The 24,868-nt window shown below is 36.7% G+C and overlaps 1 protein-coding gene across 1 annotated transcript in view; it reads right to left on the minus strand.

Annotated features, from left to right (window-relative positions):
- Positions 1–2,302: 2,302 nt before the first annotated feature.
- The window catches only part of LOC145994306 (protein takeout-like), a 77,375-nt gene continuing 54,809 nt past the window's right edge, over positions 2,303–24,868 (minus strand). The window contains exons 3-6 of the mRNA XM_083130410.1: positions 16,874–17,021; positions 11,643–11,776; positions 7,152–7,301; positions 2,303–3,083 (exon numbers count right to left, since the gene is read on the minus strand). Coding sequence (XP_082986536.1) covers positions 2,929–3,083; positions 7,152–7,301; positions 11,643–11,776; positions 16,874–17,021 — 587 coding nt within the window. The 3' untranslated portion in view covers positions 2,303–2,928. The remainder of the gene's footprint in view (positions 3,084–7,151; positions 7,302–11,642; positions 11,777–16,873; positions 17,022–24,868) is intronic.

A 24,868-nucleotide genomic window follows, 5' to 3' on the forward strand; every position in this document is an offset into this window, starting at 1 on the left:
TATAGTACACTGTTTTGTCACACCTGGAAAATGATACATTTGTTACAATCATGCAGTTGTAACTTTTTCCTGATTAAAGATAGGTTGAAGAAAGCTTCACCACTGCATTTCTAGTGAAATTCTAGCCTGATTTGATTCTAGTCTGACTGCCACGCGGGAAACAAGGGGTGGGTCATCTATGGTCGAAATTTTTCCGGCTTTGTCTCCACATAAAGCGGAGGGCCCACCCAGCCTCAAATCAAATGGTATCGGAAGTTAAAGGCGGCTGCAGCGTGGTGCTGATCACATCACCTCCAAGATGACCGACATCGAAAATATGTGGGGTCCTACCCCCACATTCCCTACATGTGCCTTCATGGCACGGTGCTATGTGCACATGGCATTTAACTTTTCATTTACCTGTATACCGTATATTATATTCGTTCCTGTAACCCTGAGTAACTAAGTTTGTTTCTTACATACGCATATACGAACCCTATACTATGTCAATGGCTTAGGGGCCCCCTAAAGGTTTACTTATCTCCGCCCCCCCCCCCCCCCGCACTACGGGGTTTTGTGGCTTGTAGATCCTGCACTGTCATTGATAAAATAAGTTGCATTTGACTCAGTGATGTGAGTCTACGCGTAAACAACGATAGTCTACATTCTACACGTAGAAAATTTTATACACGTAGATGACGTAATCTATGTAAACAACATGGTGAAAGGCGATGACTTAGCAAAGGACGCAGTGGAATTAAAACAAAATAATACTGCGTATCAGTTGCTGATGTGTGAGGAGAACTTTTCATACTCTTTCTTCCAAATTCGAACAATTTCTCGCCTAGAAAGAAATCTAATATAGGAAATATTCTAGTGTTTTTTGGGGAAAAGACCGCTCTTACCTCACGACTGCCATCTGTTGTTGTTTTTTGCATACTATTTATCTTCTTCCATAGTTGATAATAGAAGAGAAGATAAATTTTGTTGTAAATAGGATTCTTTTCATTTCGTTAGGAACCAATATAGTTGAAAATGTCACTTTCTTCTTATGAAACCCTTGAAAATTAATTTTAATGCACTTTAGATTGTCTACGTAGTCTATGTAAACTACAACCCAATGTAATCTACGCGTAGATTACGTGTAGACGTAAACTTATAGTCTACGGCACATCACTGATTTGACTATATTTCATCGATAATAAAAAGATGCATACGTTGCAATTGTAGTTTGCCGTGGAATTATATGTGGGGATGCTGATTTACGGCCACACACATTCACAATTTTTGGTGTATGTAATGTGATCAGCACCACACTCCACTCCACAGGTAACCCTTTATTAAAGGCTTGGTGAACTCCAGAACCACTATGCAGGAAAACTGCTGGAAAAATACTCACTTGGAATCGCCCTTCACCAGAGAATCGAGTCCCTGAGTCTCATGACCTACCACTTTTCAAATAAAATAAAATAAAACTCTTTTTCATATTATTTATTTTTATTATTTTTGATTTTGAGTCATTCACTTCGACCGTTCTGATTTGCAACAGGACAGATAGAAACAAAACACAGGATTCGAACCCGGCACACATGGCGACGTAATATGTTGCGCTGATCTCTACCGGATATACGGCTCTTTCTATCGATAATGCTCTTCTAAATATATCTTCGAATTTTAGAAAAAATGTTTTATTTTGTAAGATTTTGTAAGTTTGCATATAATCCGTATTGTATGAGGATTATTTTATGGGATACTTATTTACATGACGCAGATTTCTTGTTATTATTATTACATTTTGAACTCCTTTATTTGTTCCAATAGTTCATTTTCCATTGTTATGGTCGTGATTTTCGATCTAAGGACATGAAGAGTACATATTAAGTGTTTAAATGTTTCAACGATTTTTATTAACAAACTTTCTGATTAGAAATGTATATACAATCAATATTTAAAAAAAAATATTTTATTAAATTTCAGGTATAATTAGTTGTAACATAATCATTATATACACACATTGAAAATATACAATTATAGATTGAACATTTTTCGAAAAAGTACATGTCTTTCAAATGTTTTACAACAATTCATTACAATTTGCCTTGTCATGACGATAGAAATAAACTTAGAAGCAATTGTTATATGTGATATGTAGTTTTGTCTATATGTCAGTTCTTGCATAACTTCAAGTTATTCAGGAATATGTTCTCTCTCTCTCTCTCTCTCTCTCTCTCAGTCACACTCACACACACACACACACACATACGGCTGGTGGGCCCGAATTAGGTGAAGGGCTACTAGGGAAATATTGGCGTAATAGAGAAAATTAGGTAAATTTTTATTAGTACTTATTAGAAAATGGGATTTCTAATAGTATGTGTAAATGTTAATCTAATTTCCTCAATTAGCCCATTTTCCCCTACTAACCCTTAACCAATTTCTGACACATACAATGATATATTTATTATTTCATTTCTAGTGGTTAGGTTTATTTAGGCTCAAGTTTTTATTCAGAGTGTTTTTTAAGCCCTATGATAGGTTAATCGGGACTTTACCAACAGTTTAATCTTGGATCCGAACCACTGTGTAATGTTCCTTCACCGGGAATCGAACCCGGAACACCTTGATTATAAGGAGACAGTGTTTTCATTATACCATCATGGAGGCTTCCAAGTTTGTATGCGTGTCATAATGATAACCGTAATATATTCATGAATTTAGTACATTTTGAGATGTGGACTCAAGCCCGACAATACCCCTAAATACGCCATTGTACATCAACACATCTCTGTAATAAAATCACAGTTTCCATTTGTGTCATATGTGAGCATATTTCTTACTCTCTGGATCCAAATGTTCTTGGCATAATGCCAACTAGAGGAATGAACACAAGAGGTCAGCACTGCTCCCAAATTCTGTTTTCCAATATGGACGCGTCCAGTGAAGAAAATGTTACGATTTTGGAAAAAGTTCGGCGTAAGGAATCTTGTCGTATATCCTCTGGCCGAGTCCACCTATAAGAACGCTTATTGCCTCATTGATTGATGGTCCCAACTCTTTCATAACTTCCAGGTAATTTTCGTTTAAGAATTTATTCATCGTATCACCTGCAAAGGAAGAGAAAATCAATATTAAAAAAAGGGCGTCAAATCCTTGAAAATAGTATAAACGCAACACAGTTGAACGAAATCCAAATTTGACAGTCACAGGCACTTAGTAACAGATCGGAAAATGCTATGCATATGATAATGGTTAATGTGAATCTACCAAAAGCCACCAAGGGCAATATTCTGTTATGTTTTATTTTAGTAATAACAGGCCTGGTCAACTCGCTATGTGTTGTGTAAGAGCGCTCTCGTATGCACGTGTGGACTGCAGAGGGAGCAGCGGTACTGTAGCGTTGTAAGAGGAGCGGAAAGGAAGACTTGAGCTAGGCAGGAGGCTTGGTCGGTCGCGTTCGTGCAGAGGGAAACTTCTCGTCATCTGATTCGCGAGTAACAGTACAATGTTGCATTGCAATCATGCCAGAGTAAACAAAAAGTGGTTTTGCTGCTTACTGGCCTTGAGTTGTAGCGTGAAGCTCGCACCACACGGACTGCTCAGCTGGTCTTCACAAGTACACGTGACTTGCTCAAGTCCACTCTTAAATCATAATGTACATGACCGACATCTTTGATTCACCACTCGCGAGCAGAAGACCTGATTGCACCATTGCTCTCTTTTTTGCGGTCTTATTACTAGATGCCTGTGATATAACCTGTCATGGAGGTGATATTTTCATTTTGGAATATAATTATAGAACAAGAATTCTATTCAATCTATATTATAATTAAATTAATTCTTAAGTAGAAAGAGAGTTACCCGTAACATCGCACATACCCCCTACCGTACGTAAACAATTTCAAGATGAATATTAGAACTTCGAATAAAACAAAATGTGCATGATTAGTGCAAAGAAAAAGATACACCAGGAAATTAAAAATCCACGTGTAACTAAAACACATAGTCTACAGTGCATTCTATGAAAAACTCAATATACATTTCACTTCGTAAATAATCTACGAATGTCAGAGTGTGTACATAGGAGAAACGAAAAAGAGGCTGAAAGACAGGTTTAAACAACATAGGGATGATGTACGACTTAAGAGAGAGAGAAATGCGATATTTAAACACACGAGAGAAACAGGACATGACATAGAGTGGGATGAGGCTAAGCAGATAGGAAGGGCGAAGAGACTACTAGTGAGAAAATTGGAGGAGGCCAAGGAAATAGGGAAGAAAGGTGAAGAAGACACAATGAACTGGAATGGGGGACTGAAGATAAACAAAGAATGGAAGAAGGTGTTAGAAAGAGTGGAAAGGACAAGAGAGAAGGAGGAGAGAAGGAGGAGAGAAGAAGGAAGAAGAATGAAAGAAAAAGAGCGTGAGATAAAGAGTCCAATCCACATTCTAGATGGAAGAAAATATGTTTAGCCTTTTAGGTGAAAGTACAGTTGACAAGGGAAAGCCACTTGCTAGAATGTTCCAGAACAACTTTCTAATAGTCTGGAGGGAAGTAATGTTTGTGTATATATATTCTGTCAAAACAGTACCTGAAATTGTTAAATAAAACGCACAATTTGCATTTATTCATCACTATTTATTTTGTCGCCTTCAAAGTAGGCCCCACTTGATGCAACACACATATGCCAGCATTTTTTCCAGTCTTGGGAACACTTTTTATAGGCGCTTTCCGGTATGGTCTTCAGATCCTTCCACGAATTTTGCTTTATGGCTTCAATCGAGTCAAAACGGGTACCCCGGAGCGGCAATTTTAGTTTTTGGAACATAAAGAAGTCGCACGGGGCCAGATCTGGTGAATATGGTGGTTGTTCGATGGTATTTATTGTGTTTTTGGCCTTAAATTCGGTCACAACTGTCGCTCTATACGATGGTGCATTATCGTCGTGTAAAATCCACGAATTGATCTTACACAAATCTGGCCGTTTCTGACGGATATTCTCACGCAAACGCTTCAATACGGCCAAATAGTATTCTTTATTGACCGTCTGTTCCTCTGGAACGAATTCATGATGCACCAAACCACGAATATCGAAGAAAACAATGAGCATCATCAACTTGACTTTTGAGCGACTTTGACGTGTTTTTTTCAGTTTCGGCTAGTCTTTTGTCCTCCATTCTGATGACTGTTGACTTGTTTGCATGTCAAACTCGTAGACCCATGTCTCATCACCAGTTATGATGCGTTCCATGTAGGATCAGAATTGGCGCGATCCAGCATGTCTAAAGAGACCTGCTCACGGTACTGTTTTTGAAGAAAATTCAGCTCTTTTGGAACAAGCCGTTCGGCGACGCGTCTCATGCCCAAAATATCCACCAAAATCGAACGAACAGACTCGTGAGAGATGTTAAGGTCAGTGGCTATCTCTCTTAAGCTGGAATGGCGATTATCGAGGACAATTTCTTTCACTTTTTCGATGTTTTCATCGGTTGAAGAGGTCGAAGGTCGTCCAGAACGAGGCATGTCTTCGACGATCTCTCGGCCCTCCTTGAACGCTTTGTACTACTCGTAAGCTCGTGTTTTTAAGGCAAAATCTTTGTTCAATAATTTCGTTCATTGTAAAAATCGTGATGCACTACTGAAGTGGACTGAAAGCTATTCAATGATATCACACTTGATTCCCCACACTCGCAAAAAAAAAAAAAAAGGTGAAAATTTCATAAAACCCAAAACATTTTCAAAGGGACGTATCTCTGCCCCTAATTGAGCTAGAGTGAAAGCGATTGCAGATTCGGAATCTGCATGTGATCGTAGAAACACTCTCCGTTCCATATACTCTATTAAAAGGTCCTGACGTGCAGATTCCGAATCTGCAATTGCTTTCACTCTAGCTCAATTAGGGGCAGAGATACGTTCGTTTGAAAATGTTTTGGGTTTTATGAAATTTTCACCTTTTTTAAATTTTTTTATTTTTTAATTAATTTATTTATTTATTTACTTTTACCAGGGGACGGGGGTGGGGAATCAAGTGTGATATCATTGAATAGCTTTCTTTCACTTATTCAAGACGTATTTTCTCGTTTTTCTATTCGATGTGTATTCCTCTCGATATGTGACCGTTCCGGGACTTTTGGACCACCCGGTATATCACATCATACCATTCCCATTGTTTTGAATTAAATATGGCGACCCTTTTCTCTCTTTTCAATCTGGCCAGAAACTATGGTAGTTGGATACACTGTTGAGCTTTGGCTCAAGAACACTGTTGTGTTGGGAACGACACCTTTCAAGGAAGTACTAACACATGTTTTGCATATAATAAGACGTTTCTTCTCAAAATCTCCAATACAATAAAAGGTTTCCAGCGGTGGTCTGTTCGGTAGGGTGTCTGACTTCCACGCGGAAGACCCGGGTTCGTTCCGGGGTGGCTGATCGAAGGTCGGAATTTTTCTGGCCTTACCCCTGCATAAAGCGGCTTCAGCATAAAATCAATGGGTAAGGGGGGGGGGGTAAAGGCGGCCGGAGCGTGCTGCGGATCAAATCATCTAAAAAAAAATAGGCGAGATCGAGAATGTGTAGGACCCTACTCCAACATCCACTAAAATGTGCTTTCATGGCACGGTGTTTGTTATATGCACGGGCAACGTTGCCTTTACCTTACCTAAAAGGTTGCCAACTCCATTGAAATTAACAATTTATGTTTCCTATTTTTTCTTCTGTATTTTAGCTTCTAGGCTACATTGTTTCCAGTCTTCGCGGATAGTCCAGCTAGCCTGGAATATTCTCTCCTGAATTCAATACTCATTTAAAACTATACTCCAATTATAGAATATGAACCGCGTTCGATACCCGCTGGAGGCACATTTTACAATAGTGGTTTGGATCCCACTGTAAACTGTAGGTCCAGTTTCGATTAGCCTATCAGTGCATAAAGTGGGCTTAAAACAATAATTCAAAATGATCTGTGACTGTATTACTAAGAATGTTATTAAAAATACATACAATTAATAAGTTTTGTCAATACTTCCAAATATGACTACAACCAGCTATGGATGTATACTGTAATAATGTTATGATATACCATTAGGTTAAGTTATAAATATTTTCGTTTAATCCATACTTACGATATCGTATATGTGTAACTTTACATTGAGTGGCATATTTTAAAACTTACCTAATTGTTTGTTGCCATTGAACAAATTTTCTAATTGAATAGATCCTTCCTTTGGTGTGATAACAATTTCAAATTGAGTTAGCCTCATGTGAGTTTTTCCTTTTCTTCTTGTAGGTTCCCCCTTCAGATGAAGTGTTAAATCATTGTTGACTGCAAATATAATTAGTAAATTATTTAGATCATGTAATTCACATATAAATTACTAGTTAGTTCCATAATCTTTTCTGCAGTGATAACACAATCATGGAAGTGGTTTCTCATTCGATTGTGTCTGGGAGAAATTCAGCGAAATTCTACTACGCTACTGAACATTTTGATTTCGTTATACAGGGAATGGGTATTTTGAATTGCGTCCTGGCAACCCTGGGATGTTGGTAGCACTGAATGGTATGCACAACGCTGCTCCCAATACCTTGCCATTTAGTAATCATGGAGCAGTGGGGTGGTGTGCAGCGTGCCTTTGAGGTCAAAGCATATGACAAGAATGACAGCGTGAAGGCCGTGCGTACAGCATTTGGGCGTCAGTTTAATGTTGGACGACATCACGTGCAATTAACACATGGGTCCGTGCTGGACCTGCTAAGACAGAAGTTAAGGCAAGAATGAGAGAGAACATTACCAGGATTCCTGTTGCAATGTTACGTCGCGTCATGCACATTGTCCCTCACAGACTGCAGGAATGTCTCCGCAGAGAAGGTGGTCATCTGTCGGATGTTATCTTTAAGAAATAACTTAAGGATATGAAATTCAACAATGGCATGCTCTGTACTATTCACTGGCTCCACTAAATGTTTGAAAGGTATTAATATTCCGTTCTTTTGAGCCACCCATATGAATTTATCAGTAGATATAGCTACATTTCTCATGCATCTCTTGTAATGTATATATCACTCCGTATTCCTTGTTTGAATCAGTTTCCAAATTCAAGTACTTTGAAGTAATACTAAAAAATGAAAATAATATTAAAAAGGAAATAAAAAGCAGACTTAATTCTGAAAATACATGTTACTTTTTCTCTTCATAAACTTTTGTCTTCTCGTATAATATCTAAGAAACTAAAAGTTAAAATATATAAAACATTAATTTTGCTTGTCGTATTATATGGATGAGAAATTTGGTCCCTTAATTAAAAGAGGAACATAAATTAAGAGTATTTGAAAAGTACGGGAAAAAAATTGAGACCTAAAAGGGATGAGGAGACAGGTGAGTGGAGAAGGTTACATAATGTAGTACTGCATAATGTGTACTCATGTCCAGATATTATTAGAATAATTAAAGCAAGAAGACTTACATGGGCAGGCAATATGGCTCGAATGGGAGGAGAAGCTTACTATCGTAATATGCACCGTACTATCAACGAGTATGAACAATTTAGTTCAGGCTGAAAGGAAAAGAAAAAGGAGCCTTGCATGAAATAAACGGTGTTTTTTTTTTAACGGTAGAACGGTAATGGTAGTAAAACTGAATTACGAACATGGAATTTCTATATTCTTTTGGCAGTATTCCACTAGTTTGTTTCTTTTGCTCAATGGTGCACGGGCATTGATTTAGTCTTTGGATTAAAATGTGGCATACTCGAGTAAATAACCCTAATGCGAGAACTTAATAGATGAAGCTTTGTTGACAGTAACAAAATCCAAAAACACCTGAATAAACAAAATATTGGTTGATTGATTGATTTCGTTTTGTGCCTCTTGGCTAATTTGCGAAGATGGGGATGAGTGATGAAATTGATGAATGGACATTCACAAACAACCAAGCCCTAGCGGGATTCGAACCCGGGACCCTTGGCGTCGCAGCGCGATGTGCTAACCACTTTTTTTTATTACATAATATTACCAATTATACATTACAACTCATTGGGCAGTAAACATTACAGTAAGAAAATTAGCATACACTCTATTTCTTTTACAGTGAGGTATCGTGTGGTATTCTTGATGGAGGTAATTTACAAATTGTATATCTGGTTGCCGATATTTCGATAGGAAATAGTCATAGTGTCCTAAGAGCCATTGTACACTTTTACGTTTTGCTTTTGGGTAATAGGCAAAAGCTGGATATAAAAGAATATCTACAGAGATGTTATACACTGATGTTCGACAAATAGCACTCATAAGTTTCCTAATATAGAGACATGATGTTTGTATTATTTGGCATTCACTCAGCCTATCGACTAAACTATCAGATACATTACATCTAGCACACATTGGCGTATTTACTAATTTAAGATCATAGAGTCTCTCTCCAGTGATTAATTTTTGGTGGACAATTATATACCATGCTGATCGGATTCAATAATTTTACACTTTGGTTGCTCTAATTTACATAGTCTGCGATATATTTCCGATGCCACTGGTATTGTTAATATCGGAGATTGTAATAGGGCATAACTAATATCCACTATTGTTGCCTTAAAATACCATAAAGTGTCTACCAGTCTAGTAATATCAATAGGAGCCTCTAGTGAAATATAGTCCAAAGCGCTTCTCGAAACTTTACTTGTGAGGCTGAGTGGATGCTGAATCAATGTCTGCGTGTCAGCTTGAATACGAAAAGTATGGCATTTGAGTTCTATATTCACAAGATTCATTCCTCCCTCGGCAAAAGGCAAACAAAGTAACACATGCTTTACCCTCAATATCTGACCGTTCCAAATAAACCAATTTACTGCACTCTTAAGTTTATTTATATCTAACTTCCGTAGTGGGAGGATTTTTGCCATGTACCATACCTTTGAGAGTGCATACACCTGTACAAAGGTCACCCTTGACTGTAAACTAAGGCTGCGAAATTTATTTGTTTGTAATATCGCTTTAACCCCAGTTATTACTCTATCATAATTTAATTGGATCATACTTTGAATAGAGTGCGTATATATTATACCTAGTATGCGTATCGTTTGTATAACCTTAAAATTACATCGCTGGGAGTTAGAAAGAAACAAATTTAAATTCAAAAGTGATGATTTTTCTTGGTTTCTTTTTAATCCAGACCATAACCACTCGGCCACAGGGTCTGGCAATAAACAAAATATAATCCTTGTGAATGGTAAAAGTAAATAATTAAAATTTCAACTTCCGCGAGAATTTCCTGGATAAGTTACTTTTCCAATTATTCAAACGACAGTCTCTTATTTTGGTGTAGTCATTTGTACAACAATTTCTTCTCCGAAAATGTTTGTGGTAAGAATAAGAGTATATGTTTTATCAGTCTAATTTCTATTGCTTTAGATTATATATTATCTTGTGCTGCCTTCTAATAGCATATTTTGTAAGTAAATGTAAACCACATTAAGCTACTGAACTCAGTTACCTTCCTGTCCCATATTAATTTGGCAAATTAGTTATAATTGAAGCATTCCACCGAATAACGCTGTATGGCACATTTAAAATATTCTAAGTTACCAGTGGAATCATGCTGTACCGAACATATACTGAAAGACTCGTTTCTCTATTGCCCAAGAGTTGGCACGAGTATGCTGGCAAACTGGTCTCTGAGTGGAACAACGCTGTATGTGCAAGCAAGATGCCGGACCGCAGAGAAGTAACTTCTCAATAGAAGCAGAAAACGCAAAATAAACATTTCTGAATGGAAGGACGTTAAAGGGAAGAAGTAAGTGGATGCAGAGGAAGCATACACAAGTAGAAAGGCAAGGATGTGATGGCAAAGAGGCAGCCAACTAAGGTAGGTGGAACAACGTTGTATGGCCAAATGGAACTATAAAATGGTTGCAGTAAACGGTAAAGTACATGAAACCTTTGCCTTTTGGCAGCACAGCTTATACAGTATTTGGATTGTTGTCATGTATTATGCAATATTGGGTATTATGAATGTCGTATATGCAGTATGATACCGGTTTGTAGTATGCAAAAATAAAATTAATGTTATGTCACATCAGCATGTAGCCATTCTTTACAGACAAAATACACCATCCTAGATTATACCTTGTACGTGAAGATGTACACACTGTTCCAGAGAACCTACCTGTCTTGCACCATGGACCGCTGCCACTTAAGAAGAAGAAGAAGGCCTGATGGTTAGAATATGCTGCAGTACATGGACGAGGAATACAGACAGTTTTACATCGACCTTCCATGTGCAGATGAGTGAAGTGTATGTTTTGGTGTAACACATCCAGTTTTTTTTTCAATACAATTAGATTTCGGTACTGTTATCGTACCTGCTGGTGTTTATTTCCCCCATAGTACTTCTGCACATACAGCGTTATTCCACTGGAGATATTTTTAGTGGCCTGCCATGCGGCTACAGGCTACAAACTGGCCACTCATAAGGTCGGATTTTGCTCAAACATTGATACTGTGCTTGCATAATGTTTCATTCTTTTCCCTTGTAGTCCAGTAACATAGTACATGCTTTTTTCCGTTTTTCTCGCATTCACTGAAATGTGCCATACAGCGTTATTCGGTGGAATGCTTCAATTATTGCGTAAGTATGGACTTGTCGGCTTAATTGCCTAAGAAAAATACTGACCCAGTGATATGTTGCTCTGCCCATGTCCCGAGATGGGGAGGAGTAAGATCCTTCCCTTGACGTCATATTCTCCTACTATACTAACGAAATCACATGTTCCTGTGGCATCCAGAGTGAACTCGTCTGGGCTAACTCTGAAAGAATAGCAGAATAGAATATGAAATAAACATAATGCATGAATAAATCCTCGTCTCATTTTTTGTTTACATGTTTTGTAAAGTCAATCCAGAGTAAATGGAAACATGGTGTCCACATATCGTTTCACGAGCCTATCACGTTCTTATCAAAATCGATTTCCGGATAGAAGTTACAGCGGAAACTGTAACTTCGGGTTTTTTTAACCTATGATAAGCAAATTATAAAAGTCTTAACCTACCATCATTTTTTACTTTCATTTCATTTCGTTTTAGGAAATGTTGTTTCTAAGTGTATACGTGAGTAAGTTAGGTAAGTCAGCAGTGACGGAACCAGCCTAGAATAAGTGGGGGGGGGGGGCTACAGATGTTGGAGTAAAATTCTCAGGGGGCTAAAAGGTATTTACTTAATATTTCAATACGGTATAATTTTACCAGTGACATATTTTACAATCAGATCCAAAGATACATTATTGAGTGGAATATCATCACAGACTTATAATTCATATGAACAATACAAAATACGCCATAAAAACTACAATTTTTAACTCGCTGGATATACGAATAAATACTACGCGTAATTTCTATGTAAAAAGATTGGGTATTTCTTGCTAAAATGAGAAAATGAACCACAGAAAGAAACTACGACAGTATATGTCTGTTTTTACGAGCAGCTACAACCTTGTTTAAATCCAAATAAATTGCAAGCGCTTTCTCAAAGGACAGAATAGAAAGAGCTTCTCGTTACCAATTCAATTACGAAGGTAACTTCTGATTTGACGCAACCAGCCGTTAAAGGGGATATGCACATTTCAATAACATTAAGCTTATAAAGTTCGTAAAACGCAATTTTGAATTTTTCAACTATTGCAAGAAGGGTCTTTATTTAGAATTCCTTTCTGTCTCATAGTGTGCCATAACTCTAAACGGTCCAAATCACAACATTGGGGAGCGGCGAAATATTGTAGCTTTTCGTGCTTCAGAAAAGTTGCATTAACTTAATAAAGTAGGCATCAAATAAATAATGCCACTCTTCAATGGAAAGTGTGTTAATGATACCATTTTCTCTGCCACGATGATTTCTTGTTCAATGACTGAAATTCAGAATTTCGAGCTAAAAATCAAGAGGATGCGAGAAATACCGTGCACTTAGGAGGTGCCTCTCTCAAGGAACTAACATATTTTGAAATTTTCACTACAAATTCATCTCCACTAGGAGACTTATACATTGACATAAGATTTGCAACTCTTGCACTGGGTATTTTGATTAGTTAAAATAACTGCTGAAGATTATAATTTTATTTCAGAATGCATTATGCATAAATATTGATCAGAATTGGATCAAAAGTTTTAGATGTGCTTCAAAGATTGATTCTCCTACAAGATATCAAATGTGGCCACTATGAAGGTAGCTGACTTCACAAATGATAATTAATTAATTAACATGTAGGACTATGACTACGAGCAATAACGTTGACCAAGCATGTTGATTTTCGCATCGTATTGCAATGATTAGTTGACTGGAATTTGTACGAGGTCGTATTAAGGTCCACAATATGTGCAGAGGTTAATCGGAACGAGAGCTACAGATTCTAGTGGAATCCAAACAACTTAAAAAAATGTTACCTCCACCGGAGATCGAACCCGGGATCGCTTGATATCAAGACAGCAGTTTTATCGGGGCTGGGAGCCCAATTTTAATATTTCCAATTGTCATCATTTAAGAATGAGGTACTTTGTGTACTCCTTAATTCTTTAACATCACATCCCCCCCCCCTTCGAATATTTACAGCGATAAGGATAGATGAAAGGAAACCAACGTCTCTCATCGCTAACACTGAAGCAATTGTCGGTATTAGAATGAGCAACTAATAAACAGAAAAGGAACATGGCGTTCCTTAGGTTTTGAATGTCGTCCTCTTAGCAGATTTCGTAGAAAGTTTGGGGACTCATGATAGGCCAATTACTTAGTATCAAATGATCAGTGGCTACTGCTATCCAAGCATATCTGGTTTTAGAACACATCGTAATAAAGTAACCTTGTGATCTAACTGAACTAGAAAATATATTTGAACATTGTACTTGCCCCAATGGAAGTTTTATAATGGAAAATGTAAACTTCTACTTTTTAAGTTTTCAGTCGAAATGCATCTACAGTACTACAAAAATTTAGGGAGGGCTACAGGGGGTGCTGAGACCTGCTTTGGGGGGGGGGCTTCAGTCTCCCCTGGCCCCCCTGTAGCGCCGTCCCTGTAAGTCAGGCAAGGCCAGTGTTAGAAATGAACAAATGGTTGGGAGCATGAGGGACTTCGGTGTATATTTAGTTAAACCAGCAGGCCATATTTAGTTTTTTAAAGTAAAATTTTCTATAACTTACAGTTTCTGAATTTATATTCTCTTCGCAACCTTTTTTATACGACAGTAGTAGAGTTATAAGTAAACCACATTAAAATTCAGTTCTACACTCAAAATCGAAGCGCCCTTACGAACGATGGTGTGCAAGTTGTCACGGTGCAACTTGCCACGGTTCTTATTATCGTTCATTTTGCCACGGTCTTGTCTATCGGATTAATCTCTCTGCAGGTGCAAAGCAAGTTGCCACGGTCGAGTGAGTGACGTCACCTGTCAGACTGAGCATTGAAAAAGTAGTGATTTTTTTTAAACACGCAACATTAGCTCCATAATCCAAGGCTGTTCTGGAAAGAACCTTGTCGTTTTGTTTTCCGAGGAAACAGCACGTCGTACGTACATGTAGAATTTCCATACGTCCGTATATCGATGCTCTGGTTGAAATGGTCATTACAGCCAGGAACCTGGGAATCGGGGAATGTCGCACGTAATTCATTGATTGCTGCAACTTCAAGATATATGCCGAGGGCTTTCCTTCTAGCACCATTTAAACACCCTTTCTTGTGACAATATGATGGAATGGAGGTTACCAGGTTCAGACCTTGGTTAATTGGAGCAACCATTTCTTCTTTGAAGATAGCAGACACTGGTGTAAGGATTTCTTCTTGTTTTCTAGTCGCTTCCTTATCTCTCAAACTGACACGCCAGGTACACACTGGTGTTCTCTTTCCACAAGTGCCATTTCACCTTCGGTGAAGACAATTACGAGGGGCGATCAGGTTGCTCTGACCCTAACATAGAAAGAGCGGCAATAGGGTATCAATTTTTTTATTATTTTTCAACATACTCCCCTGCAACTCCAATGCACTTTTCCCATCGGTGCTCCAACGCCTGGATACCTTGCAAAAATTTTTTTTCCGACTGGTCCTCCAACCATGAGTCTACAGCGCTTATCACCTCAGAATCATCAGAAAATTTTTGTCCACGAATGTCATTCTTCAAATTTTTGAACAAATGGAAATTACTGGGGGCCAAATCTGAGGAATAGGGTGGGTGGGGCAGCAATTCGAACGATGCATCTGCGATAGCGGCTCTCGCAATGCGTGAGGTGTGGACAGGAGCATTGTCCTGGTGAAGGAGCACACCGCGAGTCAACATCCCACGCCTCTTTTTCTTGATGGAATCACGTGATTTCTTGATTAGGGCACTGTAGTATGTGCCAGTGATGGTTTGGCCTCTTTGTAGATAGTCCACAAGAAGGACACCCTTGCAGTCCCAGAAAATTGAGGCCATCACCTTCTTGGCTGACGTTTGCACCTTGAACTTCTTCGTTGGTGGAGATTGTGGGTGTTTCCACTCCATGCTTTGTGATTTTGTTTCTGGGTCGAAGTGATGGACCCATGTTTCATACATAGTTACAAATCGGGCAAAGAAATCATCTATATCAGCACGAAAGTTGTCAAGAAATTCTTGACTGATGAGCACTCGGGTACGCTTCTGATCTGGGGTGAGGTTTCGAGGGACCCATCTTGCAGCAATTTTTTTCATTTGCAATTCCTGGGTAATTATGTTTTGCATAGTGCCATATGACAGGCCACACATTTCAGCAACATGACGGATAGTGACTCGACGATCCTTCAGCACGACATCGTGGACTTTGATAATGTTTTCGGTCGTCATGGCAGTTTTTAGTGCTCCACCTGCATGTTCATCCTCACAGGACTCTCTCCCACAATTAAACTCACGACACCATCTCTTCACCATACTGTATGAAGGACCAGGGTCCCCTAGTGTATCCACCAAGTCCTCATGAATTTTGGATACCGTCCACTTCTTCTTCACAAAATATTTGATCACCGCTCTCACCTCAGTTTTCTCCATTCTGGCATATTGACACAACTTCACTCAGTTAAACCCCTGTAAAAAGAAAACTGTACGCTACTCAGACTTGCAATTCAGAATGAAAGCATATAAAGGATCACTAAACAATAACAAAATATAAAATCAATCATAACGTCATTCCTTCTATGCTAGGGTCGGAGCAACCTGATCGCCCCTCGTACCTTTTCTAGTTGTTGTGAACTTCATAACAATGCTTATACAACCACGGAAACATTAAGAATAATAATTAAGCACCAGACGAAATTCTTCTATACCATAGTAACCCACCCCCTGCCGAGTGACGTCACTCACTCGACCTTGGCAACATGCTCCGCACCTGCAGAGAGATTTATCCGATAAATAACACCGTGGCAAAATGAAAGATAATAAGCACCGTGGCAACTCACACGCAATCTTACGAACATCGCTGTATTCAACGCATATCATAATTCACAGAAACGGCACAAGAATCAGCCATATTGCTTTATCTTCAAAGCGTCATATACATCCAGGGACTCTACAACGATGCTGAAAATATTGCCATCTATCGGTAAGATGTACAACTAACATCACTATCATATTCTTGAAGCTGAGAAAAACGATTTTCTATTGACAAAAATTGTTGGTTACAACGTTTCAACTGTTGACCAATAATAACAATATGAGAGCATATATTCTCAGAGGGAGAAAATAATTTTGCTTCTCTAGTCGGGAACGAACTTAGACCTGCAGAGTCTGATAAAGAAGTGGAGTGGAGAAAACCTACTTAATTGTATATTGTGGCGTCACCATGGCTGTTAACTGAGTAGTTGTTGCTTAAAGGTGCGAAAAGATCGATCTAGAGTAACTGAGATAAGGCACACATACCTAGCACTGTGAACCTTGACCCGGCTTATTCCATTGAGTTTGGCGTCATTGAATTGGATTACTATCCCAACCGCCCCTAGTCCTTGGTCGATGGTCATCTTTGGAATTGGAAGAGGATCCACCGTTGGAATACCAAACTCCTTCATTCCTAGAGACAAAACGACAAATAGTGTAGTTTGACATTTCTACTTGGTCAACAATGGGCCATCCTTGTAAAAAAAAAAATGCACTATAGAGCGTCTCAACCTTAAAAGTCTGTACGGGTTGAATGGATCGCGGCGTTGCCAGATCAACAAACGGAGGAGCATCGAGTCGCTGTTAATCGCTAATGATTGTGACAATTTTACTTCCTTAATATCGTATAGGAAATCTTCAAAATCTATGTATTTGATAAATTTTGAAAAAAAAGCGATAGTTACCTCAAGATTTGCATGTAAATCTTTATATTTCGACGTAACTATTTATTATTTTACACTTGCATTATATGTGTAATACACGCAACTATTGTTACTTCTTTCGTTGAATGTTGTATCTTTTACATGAACAGAATTAAATAAATACAAAAACAAACATTAAGATATATTTTTTTCCGGAAAATAAAGCACACTGCACTTCCTGCGAACAGGGGCAAATGCCTGCAACTGAATTGTAACCTTAGTAGTGCGCAATGAATGTGATACGCGAGACAGCCCGCATAAACAAACTACGATTGCGGAATAAATAACGGTCTGTGGAGTAACAATGCATTCTAAAAATAACTTCAAACAATGGTCAACACTTTTCTCGCTTGGTCTGCACGTATATCGCGACGAACCGAAACGTTTCTCGCTAACCAACTTTTTCGTGTTATGGTCTGATGATTTATACAAAATATCCATATATATATATATATATATATAACTCTCCTCGTAAGCAAATTAATTTACTCTGGCCAAGAATATCATATCTACAAACACCATAGATCCCATAGAAACAAAATTGGCGAAGTTGTTCAAGCGGTTCCATATTTATGGCTTTTGAAGTATTTACTAGAAAAAAATTAAGCGTTTTGCAAAATTGCATAATTATGGAAATTTCATATCACTTGATTTATGACAGGTTATATAATGCCGTCATTAAATAGAGCATAAACAACTCTAGAAGATAATGATTTCACTGTTTGAAATTTATGACTTTTACATTTTGTAAATTTTGTAACATCTGGCGACGCAAAGGTGGTAGAGAAGGACAGAGCTATTGGCAAAACGCATGTATTAGAGAGAGAGGGAAGTACTCCATTTACTTCCATATTGACTTTTAAGGTTGAGACACTCTATAGATGTCATAATGAATGCACATTGAGCATATAATAAGAACACTGATCGTTTTATTTCAGAAGTTTGATGGTAAAAATTAAAAGTGGCTCTTTAACAACAAAGATAGTGTAATTAAACTATTACATCAACAAATGGTATTGACAAGTCACAATCCATTGCATACTGGATGAACCCAGATGAACGAATGATGGAGCATAAGAGGGTAAAAACATTAAGGAGGCCATTTTGTATCTGCTGTTGTTTCTCGCCATTTTCGTACTCAGTCGTAAGTAACAATTAATAATATTATTAATATTATATTGTGTAGCCAATGGAGACAACTACGGGTTCAATACCCGGTGTAGGTACGTAGTGGTTCGGATCCATCTTTAAGCTGTATTTCAAGTCCCGATTATCCTTTCGGTGCATAAAGTGCACTGAAACTCAAACAAATCTTAACTCGACTTCGAATCGGACACAGTCGTCTTAAACGTCGTCATTTCCTGCAAGAGCTGGACCCTCCGTTGTGCCGCAACTGTGATGTTGTTTTAAGTGTCCGAATGTGTAGATTTTAAGTGCCTCAGACAGGGATTTAGCCTTTCCCACTATTTGTCACCTGTTGAGACACAATGACAGTGTTTTAGCCAATGTTTTTTTAGGTTTTTGAGAAGATTGAGCCTTTGACCCTATTTCTGAGCAGGTTTTTAGAGTGCCTTTACCTTATTCTAATGTAATGTGCTTGTCTTCTGCTGGTGCTTTTACAACTGGCTCCTTTAATCTTCTCTCAAGGACCTCTATACACCCTTTCTTTAACTTTAAGGGAAGGTTTTTAGACAAGGGGATATTTTCTCACACTGAACGCATCTCCAACTGGCGGCTGGGAAACAGCGAATCAGCGATCAGCTGAATTTTCTTCGACTGAGATCGGGCATTTTCGAGTCACAAGGTACCGAACGTTGTTCGCGAGACGAAACAAATGAGCGTTGAGTACGGGCAACGATATCATCGGCACCAGAAATCAGCGGGGAGTTAATGGTACACCCAACGGCGAAAGAAACAGTAGGCGAATTGACCACCACCATTTTAATTCAGTCTGTATTACACATTGTGATGACAACGAATTGAAATAATGACTTCAATAAACAGAGAACAATGCCTGCTTTGAACCAACATAGTTTTATTCCTTAAAACAACGCAGAATGTAGAATAAAGAAGTAATTAAAATAGCGGTGGACAATTTGCCTATCATTATATTTTCCGTTGACTGTACAACTGCACACGTGGTCCTGAACGATGAAGTTTCCGGAAGGACCACCCACAGGTCGGAATACACCCATACAGCACACCAAGTTTCAGACATATTTCAGAAATATTACAATCTCTCATTTATGTTTCTAACATTCTGGTTTCGCGTTGACGTTACAGAAAGCATCACATGAAGTCCCAGTTTTGTTTCTGAAACATTGCAATGTTATAGTTTCATTGTCTAGTTTCTGCAACGTCTCATTTTTCTTACATCTCTGAGAAATGTTTCAGAGACATTTCCGCAACGTTGGATTCAGTCATCATGCATGCGTGGCGGCCATCCAGGACATTTTCTGCGGCGGCCATCTTGTTACCTTCAACGCTGACCGGGAGTCGTGCACATCTTATGGAGAATAATGTTGTTTATTGAGTGGTAAGTTGAATATTATTAATGCCAAAGTGTGTGAAAAAGTGACTGGAAACAAGGCAGTTCAAGCCAGTGTTTAAAGAAGTATTTTGTTTTGTTTGTTTAATTAAAATATGTGGACGTAAAGAAGCACTGAACTTCTCCACCTCATGAAACTATAATCGCGAGAAATAAGTTGCCTGCGTTGTGTGTAGTGAAAAAGTGAATGGTCGAGACGCAAAGTATTTCCCTGTATGTTTTTACTGTTAAAAATAGCTATATAGTTTTCGTTTACGGTATATGACCCCTCCCCCTAAATTTTGCACAAAATTTGTCCTCTTCTTTTTAAAAAATGTTTCTCACTTCCCTGTGCGTAGTGAAGAGGCGTAGAATACCACGTAACTTGTTACGTTCAGAGCCTCTATCTAATACAAATTACGAATCAACTAATTTGTTCTGTGACATCGTTACGTAATGTAAATCTACCGCAGCACCACAGCCACGGTCATTTTTTTTTGTGTGACAAAACTAAATTCCTAATTATATTTCTCTCTTAATCACTTGTTAGGTTACTCACTTATGTTAATCATCTCTCTCTTTCTCTCTCATGTAGTCTTGTATAGTTTTGTTTCTCATGAGGCTTGTGATGCCCTCCATATACTATATTCATAATTTTTTCGTAATTAGGTAGGTAGAATTATAGATTATTGACAAAAATGATATAAAAGGTTAAAATGTAATTATGATGCTGCATGAATGCACAAGTTGCAGATGTTGTATTTAACTTGACATGCTAAAAGAAAGATGAAACATGAAATTTTTTCTGCAGAATGCCGAGGAATTTTCTAAAAAAGTAGATGGAAACACTGATTTTCCCTAATGTTAACGACTTGGATGTTACATAACATATTGAGCATTCACAAATTCTTTATGCTAGTTCTGAGCAAATAATATGAAGTAAAAGCAATTTTTCTTGCCAAATATGAATTGGTTTTACGGGGTTCTCCGAGGTTAGCTTTATAAAAAAACTGAATTGTGCTGACATGAAGAATGTAAATTCTTGATGTTGCTTTGCAATTTTCTTCAATGCTAAGATGTTTATGACTCCAACAGTTAGTTTTTATGCAGATTTAGCAGTAATTAAGTATTCTATGGCTGATTTAAGATTAGTTTCTTTCGCAAGAATGATCATTTTTGGGCAAAATTTGGATTTCAAGTTACAATAATTCAAAACTATGAAACAATACCAGTTTAATATACTACATTTAGGTCATTTGTGGTTCCATTGTTATTATTATGTTTCAAGAGGTAAAAAATTGGTAATATTTAGTTCTTTTATGCTAAAAATCCATTCAATCATCGTTTCTTCGAAATTAGGTAGGTAGAATTATGGATTATTGACAAAAATAAAATAAATGGTTAAAATCTAATTATGATACTGCACGATTGCACAAGTTGCAGATGTTGTATTTAACTTGGCATGTTGAAAGAAAGATGAAACATGAAATTTTTTTCTGCAGAATGCCGAGGAATTTTCTAAAAAAGTAGATGGAAACACTGATTTTCCCTAATGTTAACGACTTGGATGTTACGTAACATATTGAGCATTCACAAATTCTTTATGCTAGTTCTGAGCAAATAATATGAAGTAAAAGCAATTTTTCTTGCCAAATATGAATTGGTTTTACAGGGTTCTCTGAGGTTAGCTTTATAAAAAAACTGAATTGTGCTGACATGAAGAATGTAAATTCTTGATGTTGCTTTGCAATTTTCTTCAATGCTAAGATGTTTATGACTCCAACAGTTAGTTTTTATGCAGATTTAGCAGTAATTAAGTATTCTATGGCTGATTTAAGATTAGTTTCTTTCGCAAGAATGATCATTTTTGGGCAAAATTTGGATTTGAAGTTACAATAATTCAAAACTATGAAACAATACCAGTTTAATATACTACATTTAGGTCATTTGTGGTTCCATTGTTATTATTATGTTTCAAGAGGTAAAAAATTGGTAATATTTAGTTCTTTTATGCTAAAAATCCATTCAATCATCGTTTCTTCGAAATTAGGTAGGTAGAATTATGGATTATTGACAAAAATAAAATAAATGGTTAAAATCTAATTATGATACTGCACGATTGCAGAAGTTGCAGATGTTGTATTTAACTTGGCATGTTAAAAGAAAGATGAAACATGAAATTTTTTTCTGCAGAATGCCGAGGAATTTTCTAAGAAAGTAGATGGAAACACTGATTTTCCCTAATGTTAACGACTTGGATGTTACGTAACATATTGAGCATTCACAAATTCTTTATGCTAGTTCTGAGCAAATAATATGAAGTAAAAGCAATTTTTCTTGCCAAATATGAATTGGTTTTACGGGGTTCTCCGAGGTTAGCTTTATAAAAAAACTGAATTGTGCTGACATGAAGAATGTAAATTCTTGATGTTGCTTTGCAATTTTCTTCAATGCTAAGATGTTTATGACTCCAACAGTTAGTTTTTATGCAGATTTAGCAGTAATTAAGTATTCTATGGCTGATTTAAGATTAGTTTCTTTCGCAATAATGATCATTTTTGGACAAAATTTGGATTTCAAGTTACAATAATTCAAAACTATGAAACAATACCAGTTTAATATACTACATTTAGGTCATTTGTGGTTCCATTGTTATTATTATGTTTCAAGAGGTAAAAAAATTGGTAATATTTAGTTGTTTTTATGCTAAAAATCCATTCAATCAACTTTTCTTCGTAATTAGGTAGGTAGAATTATGGATTATTGACAAAAATAAAATAAAAGGTTAAAATCTAATTATGATACTGCACGATTGCACAAGTTGTAGATGTTGTATTTAACTTGGCATGTTAAAAGAAAGATGAAACATGAATTTTTTTTCTGCGGAATGCCGAGGAATTTTCTAAAAAAGTAGATGGAAACACTGATTTTCCCTAATGTTAACGACTTGGATGTTACATAACATATTGAGCATTCACAAAAATCTTTATGCTATTTCTGAGCAAATAATATGAAGTAAAAGCAATTTTTCTTGCCAAAATTGAATTGGTTTTACGGGGTTCTCCGAGGTTAGCTTTATGAAAAAACTGAATTGTGCTGACATGAAGAATGTAAATTCTTGATGTTGCTTTGCAATTTTCTTCAATGCTAAGATGTTTATGACTCCAACAGTTAGTTTTTATGCAGATTTAGCAGTAATTAAGTATTCTATGGCTGATTTAAAATTAGTTTCTTTCGCAAGAATGATCATTTTTGGACAAAATTTGGATTTCAAGTTACAATAATTCAAAACTATTAAACAATACAAGTTTAATATACTAGATTTAGGTCATTTGTGGTTCACTTGTTATTATTAAGTTTCAAGAGGTAAAAAATTGGTAATATTTAGTTGTTTTTATGCTAAAAATCCATACAATCATCATTTCTTCGTAATTAGGTAGGTAGAAATATGGATTATTGACAAAAAATAAAATAAATGGTTAAAATCTAATTATGATACTGCACGATTGCACAAGTTGCAGATGTTTTATTTAATTTGGCATGTTAAAAGAAAGATGAAATATGACATTTTTTCTGCGGAATGCTGAGAAATTTTCTAAAAATGTAGATGGAAACATTGATTTTCACTAATGTTAAAGATTTGGATGTTACATAACATATTGAGCATTCACTAAAAATCTTTTTGCTAGTTCTGAGCAAATAATATGAAGTAAAAGCAATTTTTTTTGCCAAAATTCAATCGGTGTTATGGCATTCTCGAAGGTTAATTTTATATAAAAAAAAAAACTGAATGGTGCTGACATCAAGAATGTAAATTCTTGATGTTGCTTTGCAATTTTCTTCAAGGCTAAGATGTTTATTTTACCTGTGCAAAATATTGTTTTTTGAAATGGAAATTCTGACCAGAATTGATATTATGACATTTTTTTCCTTTCAGGAAAAAATGAATGTTACTGCACTCCAACAAGAGGTTATAGCGGAGAACCTGCAATGAAATACTTCTTAACAGAACAGAAGCAATTGTATTTTGACAGATTTAGACAAATAAAGAATATATTTTATGAAAAAAATATTATTTTTACGTATAATAATTTTTCTTTGAAGTGATGCATGTCCAATTTTTAGAGTTCAATGGTGACATGGATACTGTCTGATCACTCGCTGTTGTAAAAAAATGTATCAAAGTATGCTTATTTATATTTATTTGGTTCTTTGAATTGATGTTTTAAGTCCACTTTATGCACAAATAGGCTAATCGGGACTGGACCTACAAATCAAAATGGGATTCGTATCACTGGAATGTGCCTCTACCAGAGTTTCGAACCAAAAATCCCTTCATTACAAGGAACTTAATTCAATTTCTCAGTGTATTCTGAAACTGACCAACCCATCCTAACCACCATAACAACGTTGAAAGTCAAACATGATTAAAAAATAATAGAAATGAGAAAATATAATTATACCTTTGAAGTAATAATTCAATGGAAATTGCTCACAAGTAACATTCAGAGAATTAACTAGTAACCACAACCTCTGATACACACTGCACATTTAATATTATAGAGAATGTCAAAAATTTTCATTGATTTATAAATGTTTAGTTATTATTCAATGATATTATTCGTATTGTTACTGCCTAAAAATTGCTAAAGTTTAGCTTGTCTCCACTTTGCACTTGTGAATTGATATTTATTTCCCAGTTGTGGTTACTGGTTCGTTTACTGAATTTGTTTTGTGGTCAAAGTGTATCTACTTTCTCCAATTATGTAAGTATATAGGATATTATTACATTCATTTTGAATTTTTATTTGAGATACGTAAAAGGTGAGAATGTCAGATAGTAAATTTTAGTATCCGAAAGTTATACTATTTGAAGACATGTGCTCAATTTGTGATGTTAATAATTTTGGAATATTGCTGTGTAATTCTGAAAGTTCGAACACCATATAGGTTGAAAACCATACATGTGGAACATGTATTCTGTCCAGGAAAAATGTTTTCATTCATACAGAGACATTAGAGTAGAATTTT

Source organism: Lepisma saccharinum, chromosome 10 (assembly GCF_977018435.1).
Source record: "Lepisma saccharinum chromosome 10, izLepSacc3.1, whole genome shotgun sequence".
In the NCBI taxonomy this organism is placed as follows: domain Eukaryota; kingdom Metazoa; phylum Arthropoda; class Insecta; order Zygentoma; family Lepismatidae; genus Lepisma; species Lepisma saccharinum.